The sequence below is a fragment of the Dryas octopetala genome, chromosome 5 (assembly GCF_963921425.1).
Source record: "Dryas octopetala chromosome 5, drDryOcto1.1, whole genome shotgun sequence".
Classification (NCBI taxonomy): domain Eukaryota; kingdom Viridiplantae; phylum Streptophyta; class Magnoliopsida; order Rosales; family Rosaceae; genus Dryas; species Dryas octopetala.
In genome coordinates this window covers 10,712,835-10,728,299 of record NC_141370.1, presented here as the reverse complement: position 1 = coordinate 10,728,299, position 15,465 = coordinate 10,712,835, and the positions used below count along the sequence as shown (strand labels likewise).

Below are 15,465 nucleotides of genomic sequence, written 5' to 3'. Positions count from 1 at the left end.
GTCTAACATATTTCATGTGCATGCAAGCTATTAGGGTTGTTTCAGTAGTAGAAAACTCATGCATGTACGCTTTTTATTTTATGGATCAAGTTTTTATTGATTTTTATTTATTTCATATGTTCATGTGACTTAATGGTTTTTTTCTACTTTTCCACTATAAGAATCTATTATTGGAAGTTCCTACGTACGGTCTAACAACACTTTCTTTCTTTTGTCAGTGTTATTATGATTTTTATTATGTAATTAAGTCCATTTGCACTTTTTTTTGTCCAAAGAATATATCTTGTAATATACACACTCTTTTGAACCAAGCTTAATCATATCGTAATGTTATGAGTGTGATTATATGATAATGACCATTAATTCTGAAAAACTAATACTTAATTTGTTTTCAATTCCAGTTTGCAAGATAGCAATTGCTCAAGAAATTGATTCTAGGTGTTGTAATAACCATCCGAAACTTGGAAATTGTGTGCCTGGTGTGGATGACGACCCAAACAAGAATGGTAAATGCTGGGTATATTGTATAGTTGAATGTGAAAAAGGAGGATTATGCAAAAAAGTAGGCAATGCTCATCAATGCCATTGCTATTGTTGATCTTTGTATTGGATATATTCCATAACAATAATAAATAATAAATATAAATAAGTATGAGTCATGATTTTATTTTAAATTGGCTTTCATAATTTTTGGCAAGAGCGAGTTGTGAGTTTCTTGATAAACAAGAATATTAATTTTTTTTAGTGCAATAGCAGGCTAAAGACTCACACAAAAAAAAAAAAAAAAAAAAAAAACACTAGCTAAAGTGAGTCTTGGCCCAAGTAAACGTTGAAATAAAATCCAACAAATCTAATTATATATGATTCTTAAAAGCTTCCTAAGGTGATCATTAATTGCTTGATGAATACAATGCAAAAAATGATTGTGGTAGTCAATAATAAAAGACTAATCAGTTTGATGCACTTAATATTCCTAGACAATTATTGCACTTGTTTTGGTTTTGACCATATCTTCAAAAACAAGTGTTGACCACATGATTGAAGTCCATTTTGCAAGCTCGTCTGAACAATTAAATGTAAATTCAAATTACTTGCTCTTCATTTTGGGGCCAACACTCATTAATTAGATTAAAAAAAAGGAGGGCGGAGAGAGTGTTAGGGTTACTAGGTTAGAGGTATGAGACCGGGAAGGAAATAAATAAAGGTATACATTTTTCGAGAATATAATGTGTGAGATAAGTAAATTCATATTCTTAAAATTTATTGGAGGTAGAAATAAAGGATGTAAATTAAAATAGGCTCGAAGGGCAGTATAGCCTATTTTTTAAACTACAGTTATTAATACGAACATCTATTTCACAATTTTCAATGATAAATAAACTTACGTTTTATAATTAAATTTATGAGATCCATATTTTAAACAATTGTTCAAATGCCCTGATTACTAACAGTCAGTGGCACTAATCCACAATAATAATCGAAATTTTTGATTTTTTGAGATTCTTTTTTCTTTAGAATTGTGTGTATCACTTTCTTGTAATTGTGTATTAATATTTTCACATGCTTGAGTTGTATAGATAATATATAGTGGTCAAAAAAGTTGTATAGATAATGAACCATAAGTCTAGTTTTAAGTTTTCATTGTTTTCATTAACCCTCTTAACTTTGTTTTCTGTTAAGTAGATCCACTCATATTTTTCTTAGGTTAAACAAGTCCACATTATAAATTTAGGGTGACAAATTTTCAACGAGGGTTAATTCAAAACTTCGAATGCTCCTTCGTGAGCGTTAATGATCGTCACTCTCCATCACCGATAAGATATGTGTTTATATTAACCAATATATAGTATTGCCTGTATTTTTTATTTTCTATTTTCAAAATATTTTCTTTTTTGGACCTGTATGTTTTACGTTGTTGTAGTTGTGTATTAATATTTGACAAGCAATATGTAAAAACACCATGTAAATGAATTTGTTAATTTTTTACCTAAATGTGGGTTGTAACTTTCGAACAACAATCGCATTACAAACAGCGTTCGAATGCTCAAGGCGAGAAAAAAGAATGACTTGACAAACTTTTACCACATCTCCTTGTTTTTCTCTCTATTTTCTGATTTAGAAAAAAAAAACAATTTAATTCAAGTGTACATGATGTTGGGAATTGAACCCACACTATATATAGGCCCCTTTTAACGTGGGATCCTTCATTTAAGGGTAAAAAAAGGATCGCTTGTGGGGCCCTTTCTAAATTGTAATTCGACAATTGAAGTTGTCTATTTTTTAAGTCTTATTTCAACAATCAACCTTGCAAAAAATTAGATAAATTGGAAACTATGTAGCTGTTTAATTAAATGGTCATCATCATTTCAATTAAGTGTTTGTCAAAAATATTAAGTTCATCAATTTTTCAATCAAAATTAGATATCCTAATGATTTTCGATTTTTCTAATTTTTTGCATAAATAATCTTTGAATAGATACCTATGAAATAAACGGTTCGGATTGTTGAAATACAATATAGAATGAGTCATAAGGGATGTCTCTTCAGGCCCACTCTATGTAGTACTTAAGAATCCAAACTGTCTATCTTTTAGGTCTTTATTCAAAAATCATTCTTGCATAAAACTAACAAAATATTTTCGATTAACACTTGAAATAATGACCATTCAATCAAACAGGTAAATTATTTTCGATTTAGCTAATTTTTTGCAATGATGATTGTTCAACAAAGACCCAATTTGTAGAGGATTTCAATCATCAAAATATAATGAGGAGTGGGCCCCACAAGAGACCCCTTATTTACCATTAAATGAGGGATCTCTCAATGAAAGAAGTATATATATATATATATATATATATATATGGTCAGGTTCATGACCCACACCATTTTACACCTTATTTAAACCATTAGATTAAGGGCTTGTTGGGGATTGTTGTTGGATACCCAAAATCTGTTGTGGATGACAATTTTAGGTCACTCACAACAATTTTAGTATTTGGTAAAAAAACAAAAAACTATAGTGCCTCACTATTTTATGTCACTCACTACAATTTCGAAAAGCAATTATTCACCTGCTTTTCAAAACTGATTGAAAGTTGTTGAGCCCATTAATTAAAAATTTTAGTTGCCCAAGATATCCTTAATTTTATATTGATTATTAACTATGGTATTTTGTTTGTACCATTAAAATTATAATATACTTACAAAAATAATATGCATACTTTTTTAATTATTTTGTTTTTAGCAATTTTAATGTTAATATAAATTTGTTGACAAAAAATTATTAACAACTAAAGAAAAAATTATTGGGTATAACTGATATACGTACCGTCACATTGTGTAACCAATTCAATGTGTAAGAGTATTATTGGACGATATGTTTATATTTGTAGGGTATAGTATTAGTAACATCCACTCATATTATGACGTCACATAAATTAATTATACCACGTAGCAGTGTATCGGTTATATAGAATAATTTCTCCAAGAAAAGGCCTGTTTTTTACCAAACAAATAAATCAAATTCACTTTCAGCATCATGTTTATTTTAGTAATTATAAATAGATACAACAATTTTACATGAAAATTTACCAAACACTTTGATAGTGTTTTTTGCACTCACAGCACTTTTGAAAACATAGTTTACCAAATACTCAACTGTTTTACTTTACAGCTGACTTTAATTCACAACTGTTTTACTTAATAACTATTTTTTCTCATAGCAATACCAAACTAAGCCTAAAATACATTGGATGGTCAAGATGGCCTAAAAGTGAGACAAAATTAAATTACCTATGGATATTAAAGCATAATTAAATTACAATGAAACTCCCTAATAAATGCATTTTATAGAGTCGAGAGTATATTTAAAATTAAATGAAAAATTAATTACGATCTTAATGAAATTACAATGAAATCGCAAAATATATGGTCATAATGATCAAAATAACTTCAATATATGGTCGTAATGAAATCATAAATTGTACACCTACTCTCCAACAAAAAAAAAAAAGTAATACAATACACTTTTGAGGGAATTAATTACCTAGGTTGTCATATATGGTAACTATCCAAGGATATATTATAGATGCCAAAGAAAGAACCTTTAGGGGAATGAAAGACCATTTACTCTTAATGTTGTGATAAATGATTGAGTTAAGTAGTTTCTAAAAAAACGAAAGAAAAAAAGAGTTATGTAATTCATTTATAGTTAATGTTATGTCATATCATATATATTATCAGGGATAGATCCATAAATGTGACACTGAGCTCAAACCTTGAGTCTGCTCTGAAGTACCGAGGTGACCTAGAACAAGACTAGTAGAAATCATTGAGTCCGAACTCAGAATTGCATGAAACTTGACATGCTGATTGGAATCGACGAGTTAACCAACATAATCTCATTCCTCCTTCCCTCTCAAGCTCCCTTTAATCAATGCATCCATTCCTTCTCTCTTTGCAACTTTTCTCTATCTTATTCTTTAACTTCTTGACATATATTTTTTTCCATTCATGTTCATATCTTTATTATTTTTTTTATTTGTCCTCTCTTCTTAAACTGTTCAAATCAACCAAAATAAACCGACAATGAATGAACTAGTTTGGTTCGGTCAAGTATATAGTTTAATTAGTTTTGATTTGGAAAAAAAAAAATCAAACCGATTAGGTTGATTTGATTTGTAGTTTTAGACATAAATTGAATCAATTCAGACTATGTCCACTCCTAACTTAACCATGATATATAATCTGGAGTTATTTACACTTACACCCCATGTGGTTTATCATCTTTTTACATATACCTCTCGGGATTTCAAAAATTACACATACACCTCCTGAGGTTTCAAAACTGTTGCATATAACCTCTGTAAGACAAAACAATAAATAAACAAAGAAGAAGATATTTGTATTGAGGTTGGACCTTACACCTTGAGTAATCTTATTAGGCCATTTCATTCCTTAGCATGCATTTTTGCATATTTTCTAATCATTTTTTGTCTCACTGTAGGGGGTTATGTGCAATAGTTTTGAAACCTCAGGAGATGTATGTGTAATTTTTAAAACCCCAAAAGATATATGTGAAAAAACGATAAATCTCAAGGGGTGTAAGTATAAATAACTCATATAATTTGTTGGCCAACACCACACGTGCATCACTCTAATAAGTTGCAGAACATTGGTCAACAACACACTTGCATCACTCTAATTAATGTCTAATAACATTGCTTGTTTTATTTTTTAGGCTGAACTATCAAATATGCCGAGCAGACCTTTTTTTGGTCAGAAATACCGATCAGACCTTTGAGCTACCGCGATTTGTTGAGTCAGATATAATCATCAACTTATTTCAATTAATAATTAATTAAATATCGATTATTCTTGATTTTGACTATTAAATAAGTAAAAGCATTTAAGCAAGCCTAAAATAATGATTATAATTACTCAATACTGTTTTGGTTTTCATCATTTCCAACTTATATATTATCAATTCATTTTGTTTGTTTATACCAAATTCTTTGTATCCTTCTTACACCAAAACAAGCTCTGAAACTCTTTTCATCCCCAACTCTGAATATTTTATACATCAATAGTTTGGCCCGTGATTAACCACTGTTTGTTCAAATCTTTCTAACATGAGAACGATTTGGAATCTAAAAACTCCAAACCTAGGTATTGAGACCAGCATTTATATTCTAAGTAAGTAAGTATTGTTGGGATTGTGTAGCTCAATACCAAGTCAATGTATATGTAGAGAAATCTCACATTTTGAAACGATAATTTTACAATCTACAATACAATATATAAATTAGAGATATGTTAATAAAGCATCGAAACTTTTTAAATTAAAATTCTACACTTAAAAATGTGCACTAAACCCGACTCCATCCAAAAAACCTTAATTGAGAGCTTACTTACCACCTCATCATGCTAAGGCAAGATTATCTACTAAAAAATTGCAACTTGTTCAATTGTTACTATAATTTTTTATTTTAAATTGTCAATTTTATTTTTATAATAACAATTGAACAAGTGGCAAGTTTTTAATGGGCAGTCTTGCTACCAAATATAGTAAACAAAAATTGGGGAGATGGGAGATTAAACTTGGATGCAAACTGAGAAATTTCACAGCTCTTCTAAGTTCTAACTTAGGCTACCCGACCTTGGCCAAAAAAAAAAAAAACTTAGGCTACCCGACAGCTGCTTTGATTTTATTTAAGTGGTAGATTAATATGCAAAGTACAACCACTGGTCTTCATACTCTTCACTGACTTTTAGTTTTGGATGTCTCCTCAGTGGAAATCCCTCTTCTTCTTCCTCCTAGAACTCCTCAAATTCTGCTGCAGCATATCCCAGCCATTCACATCGTCATCATCAAATCCACACCTTCAATTCCCATGCAAGCCACCCCACCACAGCTCCTACCCTTTCTGCAACACCTCCCTCCCCATACACACCAGAGCTCAGTCCCTAATCTCCCTCCTCACCCTCCCAGAAAAGATCCAACAGCTCTCAAACAATGCCTCTGCCATTCCAAGACTCGGCATACCACACTACGAATGGTGGTCCGAGTCACTTCACGGCATCGCCACCAATGGCCCTGGTGTGTCCTTCAATGGCACCATCCCTTCAGCCACTAGCTTCCCACAAGTGATTGTCACCGCGGCTGCTCTCAATAGGACCCTTTGGTCCCTAATTGGGTCGGCCATAGCGGTTGAGGCCAGAGCTATGTACAATGTTGGACAAGCTGGGTTGACATTTTGGGCACCCAATATCAATATTTTTAGGGACCCCAGATGGGGGAGAGGCCAAGAGACCCCTGGTGAGGACCCCATGGTTGCTTCTGCTTATGCTATTGAGTTTGTGAGGGGTTTCCAGGGTGGGAATTGGAGAACTGGTGGTGGAATTAGACATGGGTTTGGACACAGGAGAGTATTGGAAGGTGATGATGGAGGTGGTGGGAGTGATGGTCTAATGCTCTCAGCTTGTTGCAAACATTTCACTGCTTATGACTTGGAGATGTGGGGGAATTTTAGTAGATATAGTTTCAATGCTGTGGTAAGACTTTATTTAACTTTCTGATAATTATAGAATGTTAGTCAATTTCAGCTTGGGTTTTGTGTGTTTTAATAGCTTGATTCATGTTTGATAGTAGGTTTCAGAACAAGATATGGAGGATACATATCAGCCGCCTTTTCGTAGTTGCATACAACAAGGTAAAGCTAGCTGCTTAATGTGTTCTTACAATGCAGTAAATGGGGTTCCTGCATGTGCACAGAAAGATCTCTTGGAGAAAGCTCGGAATGAATGGGGATTCAAAGGGTAAGCATTTCTTCATGCTTATCTATATTTGAATAGAAATTGAAAAAGAATAGATATTCAAACTTGATAGATAAATAAGACTCATATCATATGCATACTCCTTGGTGGATTAAATACAGATATATCACCTCAGACTGTGATGCTGTGGCCACAGTCTTTGAATATCAGAATTACACAAAAAGTCCTGAGGATGCAGTTGCGGATGTTCTTAAAGCAGGTCTTTATGATTGTTTCTTTCCATTGAAATTATTGAAAATTTCTTGTAATATCTATTCATGACTAAAAATGTGTGGATTTCTTTTAAACTGTCATAATTGAATAAGTTATTTGTAGGGACGGATATTAATTGTGGTACATACTTGCTTCGAAATACTCTTTCTACAATCAAACAAGGGAAGGTGCAAGAGGAAGACATAGACAGGGCTCTTCTCAATCTTTTCTCTGTTCAACTTCGTCTAGGGTTGTTTGATGGAGATCCCACGAAAGGGCAATTTGGCAGGTTGGGACCTCAAGATGTCTGTACCTCAGAGCACAAGACTTTGGCACTTGAAGCGACAAGGCAAGGAATTGTGCTTCTTAAAAATGATAAGAAGTTCCTGCCTTTGAAAAAGGATGTTGATTTTTCCTTGGCTGTTATTGGTCCATTGGCAAACAATGCAAGTTTGCTGGGTGGGGGTTACACAGGTATGATTTTCTACATGTATTACTACTGTGTGGTATCATATAAAGTTTCTTAGACTATATATAGATTTTTCAGTTATTGACGATTTCTCAGGTTGTTACACTTGGTAGAGTCATCTTATGTATGAATGATACGTACTAATGGACTACTGTTGGCATTTTGAACATGAAAATTGGGAATGTACGAACCAGCCACATTCTCAATTAAATCTAGAATGGCATCCACCTTGCAAGAATACACATTTTTACCCTGCCTTCCCATCAAAGTAGAGATTCATTTTACTACTCTTCATCAACCTTCTTCAAAATATTGCCACATTTCGTGATTAATACTGGCTTCTAAATTTGTTTCCATGTTTTCCCCATGTTGCACTAAATTGAAATTAGTAACCATGCACAGTAATGACAGCATTTCATGAGGGTTATTTAGCTAAAGGATCTGCCGTTGTTCTCTGATTGTATAGGGATTCCCTGCAACCCAAAGAGTCTTTTTGAGGGTCTTCAAGAGTACACAAAAAGAACATCTTATAGAGCTGGTTGCCTTGATGTACCGTGTAATTCTGATGCTGGGTTCAAAGAAGCAATTCGTACTGCCAAGAAAGCTGATTTCGTTGTTATAGTCGTTGGTATTGATTTGTCCCAAGAAAGAGAAGATCATGACCGAGTTAGTCTTCTCTTACCTGGTAAACAGATGGCCCTTGTAACTTCTGTGGCTGCTGTAAGTAAAGAACCAGTGATTCTAGTTCTTACTGGTGGTGGGCCACTTGATGTATCATTTGCCGAAGAAGACCCACAAATCGCAAGCATTCTTTGGATTGGGTACCCTGGGGAAGCTGGTGGGAGAGCACTAGCAGAAGTCATCTTTGGAGATTTTAATCCAGGTAGGTATTGGAAATTTAATATGAATTTGCTATTAAGGTGTTAATTTGTCATGATCATTTGATATGATTATAAATAGGTGGAAGGTTGCCTATGACTTGGTATCCTGAGTCATTCACCAGTATACCAATGAATGATATGAACATGAGGGCTGATTCTTCTGATGGTTATCCGGGAAGAACCTACCGATTTTACACAGGGAACAGGGTGTATGGATTTGGACATGGCTTAAGCTACAGTAATTTCACTTACAGTATTGTATCAGCGCCAAACAAGTTAAGCTTATCAAGACCTTTCAAGGCTGGTTCCAGTAAAAACAAACTACACAAAGCAGGAGATGTAGTGGACTATTTACACATAGATGAGGTGACATCTTGTGATTCCTTGAGATTCTTTGTTGAAATCACATTTATGAATATAGGAGACAAGGACGGAAGTCATATTGTGATGTTGTTCTCAAGAGTGCCAAATGTTCTTAAAGGTGCTCCAAAACAACAGCTGATTGGATTTAACCGTGTGCATACTACTCCATACAAATCTGCTGTAACAAGCATTCTAGTCGATCCTTGTACACATCTTAGCTTTGCAAATGATTATGGGGAAAGGATATTGCCATTGGGTAATCATATCTTAATGGCAGGGGATATAGAACATGTTCTCTCAATTGAAACTAATTAATACAATTTATGTCAAACAGGCACCTTTATTCTTAGAGTTTACATTATAATTGTGCATTGAATGCACATACATCACTTGTAAAGAAACATGATTCTTGATGTATTTCAGCATGGAACATTGATCAATCATTTGTTTGCAGAAAGTAAAGCTTTTTTATTTGAACATAATTCGTTTGATTTAAGACAGGTACCACACTGTAAATTACGGATGAGCAACCATGGCCTTTCTGTAGCTATGGATGAAGACTTGAAAAACTAAGTGAAAACCAGAGAGGTAAATGAGGTAATAATATACAATGTGACATTTTTAGAGAGCATCAAACTATGGATCAATGAGTATGAAGCTAAATATTCATACAAAGCAGTCAGTAGCTAAATGTTTCTCCATATGAAAGACATGAAAAGTATTCCGTTTTTCTAAACAGAAGATTTTGGATTTAGGAAGACTTTTCTGCTAATGGTAGAGTTCACAAGAAAAAAGAAGAAAAATGTATTTGGAAGAGAAGTGATAGGCATAGACACTTGCACAAATTAATCTTTAAAGAGAAAATTGATGAGCTTAAAGAATACATAAGAGGCCTGAGTTAGACCAAATCAATCCTGAAGCATTCTCTAGTGGTATGAGATTGCTACACATCAATATGCATGGATAGATTTTGTGAATCAATTAAACATCAGTACACCTGACTTACAAAATGAAAAGCATTAAAGTAAACATATCTAATCCCCTTTTAATCTTGACAAGAGTTGGAGATCTTTCAGAGTGAATATCCCAACATTTGAGCAAACCAATTGCAGCTGTTTTTTAGCTTCAATTTTTTTTTTTTTTTTTTTTTGTGATCATATTATGCAGTTTCTCTGGACCATGTCATTTGTTAGATTTGCATTTGAAAACAACCTGCTAGTTGGAACTCATATAACAGGTTCTTTCTTGTGATCTGTGGATGTTCATATTATGCAAGAGCTGTGTTTGTTTACTAGAAAACAGACAGATATCATTTTGGTAACTCTGTTTTGTTGATACGATTCATATATAAGAGATATCGCTGCATGTGTTTTCCTTTTTCTTTCTGATTCAGATGATGGGGAGAGTAATTGCTATAGGGGTAAGTGCTGTAGAATGACCTAATGAGTATTGAATATTTGTATTATTTTCTTATATATTCTTTGTCATGGTTGTAGGGGTAACTGAAGTTATAAGTCCTCACATACTCTTACGATAAAGTTAGGGTGACCAATTTATTCACCAAATAATGATATCGCTAAGAAACAACTCAGATTTAAAGTGGGTCCAGATTTAAATAAATAAAACGTTATTTGATGAACAAAATTTGATAACCCCGCTTGCTTGCGACTGCTCTAAGAATTAAGATGGAAAGTCCAAAATGAAAATCAAGATCCCTGAACTAATGGAGTTGGTGTAATGACGTAGTTTGGAGGATAAGGTCATTAAAAGGTTGCCTCACAACACAAGGAGTATGAAGCAATGAACCAAGTGATAATATTTTCAAAGAAAAGAATGCTATGTGCTTAGGGCCTTAGGCTAGCTGCTAGCATATGGATAACATTTATACGTTGATAGTCTTGACTTTTATAAAGTATGGTGTCAAGTGCCAGAGCATGAGGTGCTCTTTCTTTTTCCCAGGTTCTCAAACTACTCCAATATTGGTACCATATTAAGTATTAACCCTACCTTTTTCTTTTTTATATCTTTTTTTTATTTAAATATATTTTATTTTATATAGGGTACATGCAATACCAAAGAACGCACCTCACTACATCATTGTTTGAGAGCTTTTAACCACATGAGACTATTGTGCTTTGTGAAAGTTTCCTTCTTTCTTTTTCTTTTTTTCTTCTGTATAACTACTTTACCTATTTTGTGTCTTTCTCAAAGAGTGGAGTGGTGAACAGTCTAAGAATGACTTCATCAAATCTTTTTTTTTTTTTTTTTTTTGACCAAAGACTTCATCAAATCTTTATCAAACGGTGTTGTTACACTATTGCTCACATGCATTGATCATTCTGTTATTCTTTTTACTCTTTGGACTCATTTCTTTACTGCGTCAGCGATTTTTCTAGGGTTTCCATACGTCCCTAAGTTTATGTTATATGAACAAAAAATAGTCGCGCGGCAAGCAAATTAAAGATCAAGTGATTGACTTCATCAAACGATGTTGCAAATACTCTTGATCATCATGTTACCCTTTTTATAATTTGAACTCATTCTCTTGCTCACATTGATCATTTTGTTACGTACTCTTTTCACCATTTGGACTCATTCCTTTATTGCCTCAGTGATTTCTCAGGTGAAGTTCGACTTTTATTCAGTTTTAGGTATGTTAAGAGTTTTCGTATCGTGGTAAAAAAAAATAAAAAATCGTCTCCAAGTTTTTATGTTGTTAACAAATAAAATAATAGTGGTGTCAACACATTATTAGCTTAGCTTCAATCATGTAACCAATCACTTTATTACTCTACTAATTAGTTGCAAGTCCGGCTTTATTAAAATTAAATTTAATCCCGAAAAAATAATTGAGACTCAGCAATCAAAAATTAGTCCCAATAAGTTGCAAACTTATACCCAAACAGAGATAGAATCTGAGAATCAATACTCGTGACCGAAAGCAGAAAACCAACTAGATGATAAGTCGGTCCTGCCCTTTTTGACAAACCATTAACAACTGACAAATACGTCTAAACAAACCTTAACCAACCCTTTCCAATTGGACCATTCATTTTCCATCACACATTCCTTCACATTCTTAATTTCTTCCACTCAGCAAATAAAGCCTGCCGTATAATACCATAATATAAGAAGATAGAATAGAATACAGGCTGTGGTGTTTCATGTATAGTCCCAAATCTCTCACGTAGGAATTAACCTTAAGATTTTAAGATTTGGACCCCTTTTACAGAAATTGAAAATAGAAAAAGAAAAAAAGAAGAGAAAACATAATAAAATCTAAATTTTAATAGCCATTCATATCACATGAACATGATACAATTATTGTTGTGGTTTTTTTTTTTTGGTCATCAGTCTCCACGCTTGGTCTTCGTCAAGTTTGAACTTAAAGGATTGTGCTTTTGATCTGAGCACTCCACTGTGGTTCCGATTCTGCCGTAATGATGCCACGTCTATAGTTGAATGTTGTATGTGTCTTCAATTACGCGTTCCACGAGGACCACGATACCAGGCAACTTGCCACTTGTGAAAACAAAATTTACTACTTTGCGCCCAACAAAATTTAGTACCTAAGAGCAAAAAAAAAAAAAAAAAAGCACTGTATTTTATATTTTTATTTTAATCTTAGAAAGTGGAAAATCAAACTTGCGATCTCTCTACATAAAAAATGAATACCACTAACTGAACAGCTAAGTGGTAAGAAATCAGTAGGATTCTTGACAATTGAAGTTTTTTTTTTTGGACTGGTTTGAAGTTGAACCCTCCTTTTTAACAATGCACGATAAATAAAAATAAAAAAAAGGGATTGATAATTGAAGTTGAATCCCTTTTTTTTTACTGTGCATCATCAATGATCTAAGCACAAAACCTTTAAGTACTGAATTACAAATCTTCATAAAGTTTCAGTATTATGATTTTTTAAGTATTATGATTTTTTTTAAACACTTAGATATAGTAATTATTCAATATTTTATTGATCGTTGAGTTACTTTTTTCAATATGAAACTTATTTTCACATGTATTAACTTATATCAAGCCACACAATAATGTTAATTGTCCCACATTTTTTTTCCTACATTTGTATACCACCTTATGTGTCATTACTTTACTGGAAGGGTATTTCCTTTTTCTTTTTTAAGTTTTATTTTTTATTTTTTAGTATCTAATGCATGAATGCCATATAAGGTGGTATGAAATTGTGGTATAAAAATGTAGTAAGTGTAGCATTACTGCAAGCCACACAATTTCAATACAAGACATCTTTTAAAGTTGGGAAAAATGATACCACTAAATTAACTATTTGTTGTTTCTAAAAACTGAGTTGGATGAGCAAAAATTTGAATGCAGATAGAAGCGCCCAAAAAGAAAGCCGGAGTGCCCCAATCATATCCTGTGGGGTACCTAAGAAAAGAAAGGTGAGACAGGAATGTTGAGTGAGTAGAAAAAAAGAAAGAAAGGACATTAAAGCAGGTGATGCGTGCAATTTATTTATGATTCTATGACTACTTTTTGGTTTAAACCAGAACTTGTTAATAGTATAAAAGCCAAAGAAATCAGGATTTTCTCTTCCTCAGTCATTCATAAATCATAACTCTCTGTTCATTTCATTTCAGTCCAAAAGCTTGGGTGTTCAATTAGCAGACATGAGTGACCAAAAGTATGGTTATCCCTACCCTGCTCATCAAGGACAAGGTATTATCTCTAATTTCTGCTCTGTCTTATGTTTTTAACACCTTAATTAATTAATTTTTCCTGATTTTAAACTGCCATATTATGGGTTTTTCTTGTTCTCTATAGTTAATCACCAGCAAGTCTATTTGAATTTCAATAATAATTGCCACTATACAAGTTTGGGACTATGGATTGATTGTTTAATTTGTTTTAGTTTTAAAGATTCTAAACTTGTTCTGTGTCACTATACTCTTCTTTGGGAACTCAAGGTTGTCCTGTCTCATTACATTAAGTCCCTTTTGACCAATTTCCTTTTCCATGTTTTAGATGATGAACAAGCACTTATTTATTACAGACCTTTTGTTTATTTTTTGGTTTTTTTCTAATAATTTTTTAATTATTTATTCTAAATTTGTTGGCGAATTTTGTGTAGGTTATTATCAAGGCCCTCCAGTAATGGCACCTCCGCAATATGCATATGCTGCTCCGCCACCAAGGAGAGAGCCAGGTTTCCTTGAGGGATGGTAATTAAACTTCCTCATCCATCTATATTTTCTTATTTATTTTTGGCTGGTTAATATATCCTTCTACAATATTTAATAAGTAAAATAATTTTACTTATAGTGGCATATATTATGCCAGAGTTGTTCTTCATATAACTAATTTTCAGCAGAGTAGGTGATCTGAAGAGATAAAGATCTACCTGTAGGAAATAATCATCAAGGGTGCTTATCATAAGTTTGGACTGTCTCGGTTTGTACTATATAAAATCATTTTATATAAGAAGACTTAGAGGCCAGTCTAGTTTATGAGTCTTTCTTAGACAAAGACCGGTAGTGATTTAGAATTTTTAATCAAGTCATTTTATTTTTCTTCTTTGACAACTTTATGTTAGGTTTTAAAATTTTGAGCTCCGTACAAAATCCCGAAGTTAAAACCTAACATGCAGCCTCTAGAAAGCCCACTCTACATCCTAAGAGGAAAAATAACCTTCAAATCGGGGAGGACTTTATTATGAATTAAAAGGATTTTCTTATGAATTCAAAAGATTTTCTTATATAGAAAATTAGGATTAAATACTAAATCTCAATAATTTTTTGGTATAGCATGAAGACCATATAATATTTCAATTGAACTACTAAATTTAAATGTAGTTTTTTATATTAGGCCACAAATATGTTGGCTCTTTTGATTTGAGCCTTTTCCATTTGACATTTTTGTCCTTTGGCCCACACATGATGGGTGTTAGTTAAACTTTATAAGATTTTGACAAATTGCCCTTCAGGCTTTTATATTATCTTGAAAATTTGCTAATGTAGTCTCAATTTCATATTTAGTTGTAACTATACGACACTCACAACTTCAAATTTAGTTGTGATTGAACGACAGTCACATCTAAGTTGTGAAATAGTCATAGTTAAATTGTGACTTAATTGAATTTTTTTTTTAGAGAAATTATACTACAATATAGTATAAATAGATGTCAAAACAATACTTTTACTCAAAATAATACATAGTATAATAGTGTGAGTTGTCTCTTTCAATTTACCAAGA

General features: G+C 32.8%; 1 protein-coding gene across 1 annotated transcript; it reads left to right on the top strand.

Annotated features, from left to right (window-relative positions):
* The first annotated feature begins 6,218 nt into the window (after positions 1–6,218).
* Positions 6,219–9,702, top strand: LOC147284216 (Glycosyl hydrolase family protein). Its single transcript, XM_086243561.1, has 6 exons — positions 6,219–7,053; positions 7,151–7,317; positions 7,437–7,534; positions 7,651–8,001; positions 8,463–8,879; positions 8,957–9,702. Exons 1-6 carry the CDS (start codon positions 6,280–6,282, stop codon positions 9,553–9,555), a joined length of 2,406 nt encoding a protein of 801 aa, XP_086099687.1. The 5' UTR covers positions 6,219–6,279; the 3' UTR covers positions 9,556–9,702.
* Positions 9,703–15,465: the final 5,763 nt, after the last annotated feature.

Coding starts and splice junctions, on each gene's coding strand:
- LOC147284216 (XM_086243561.1), top strand. CDS start 6,280: ATGTCTCCTCAGTGGAAATCCCTCTTCTTCTTCCTCCTAGAACTCCTC. Junction 7,054..7,150: donor GATATAGTTTCAATGCTGTG/GTAAGACTTTAT, acceptor GTTTGATAGTAG/GTTTCAGAACAAGATATGGA. Junction 8,880..8,956: donor CTTTGGAGATTTTAATCCAG/GTAGGTATTGGA, acceptor GATTATAAATAG/GTGGAAGGTTGCCTATGACT.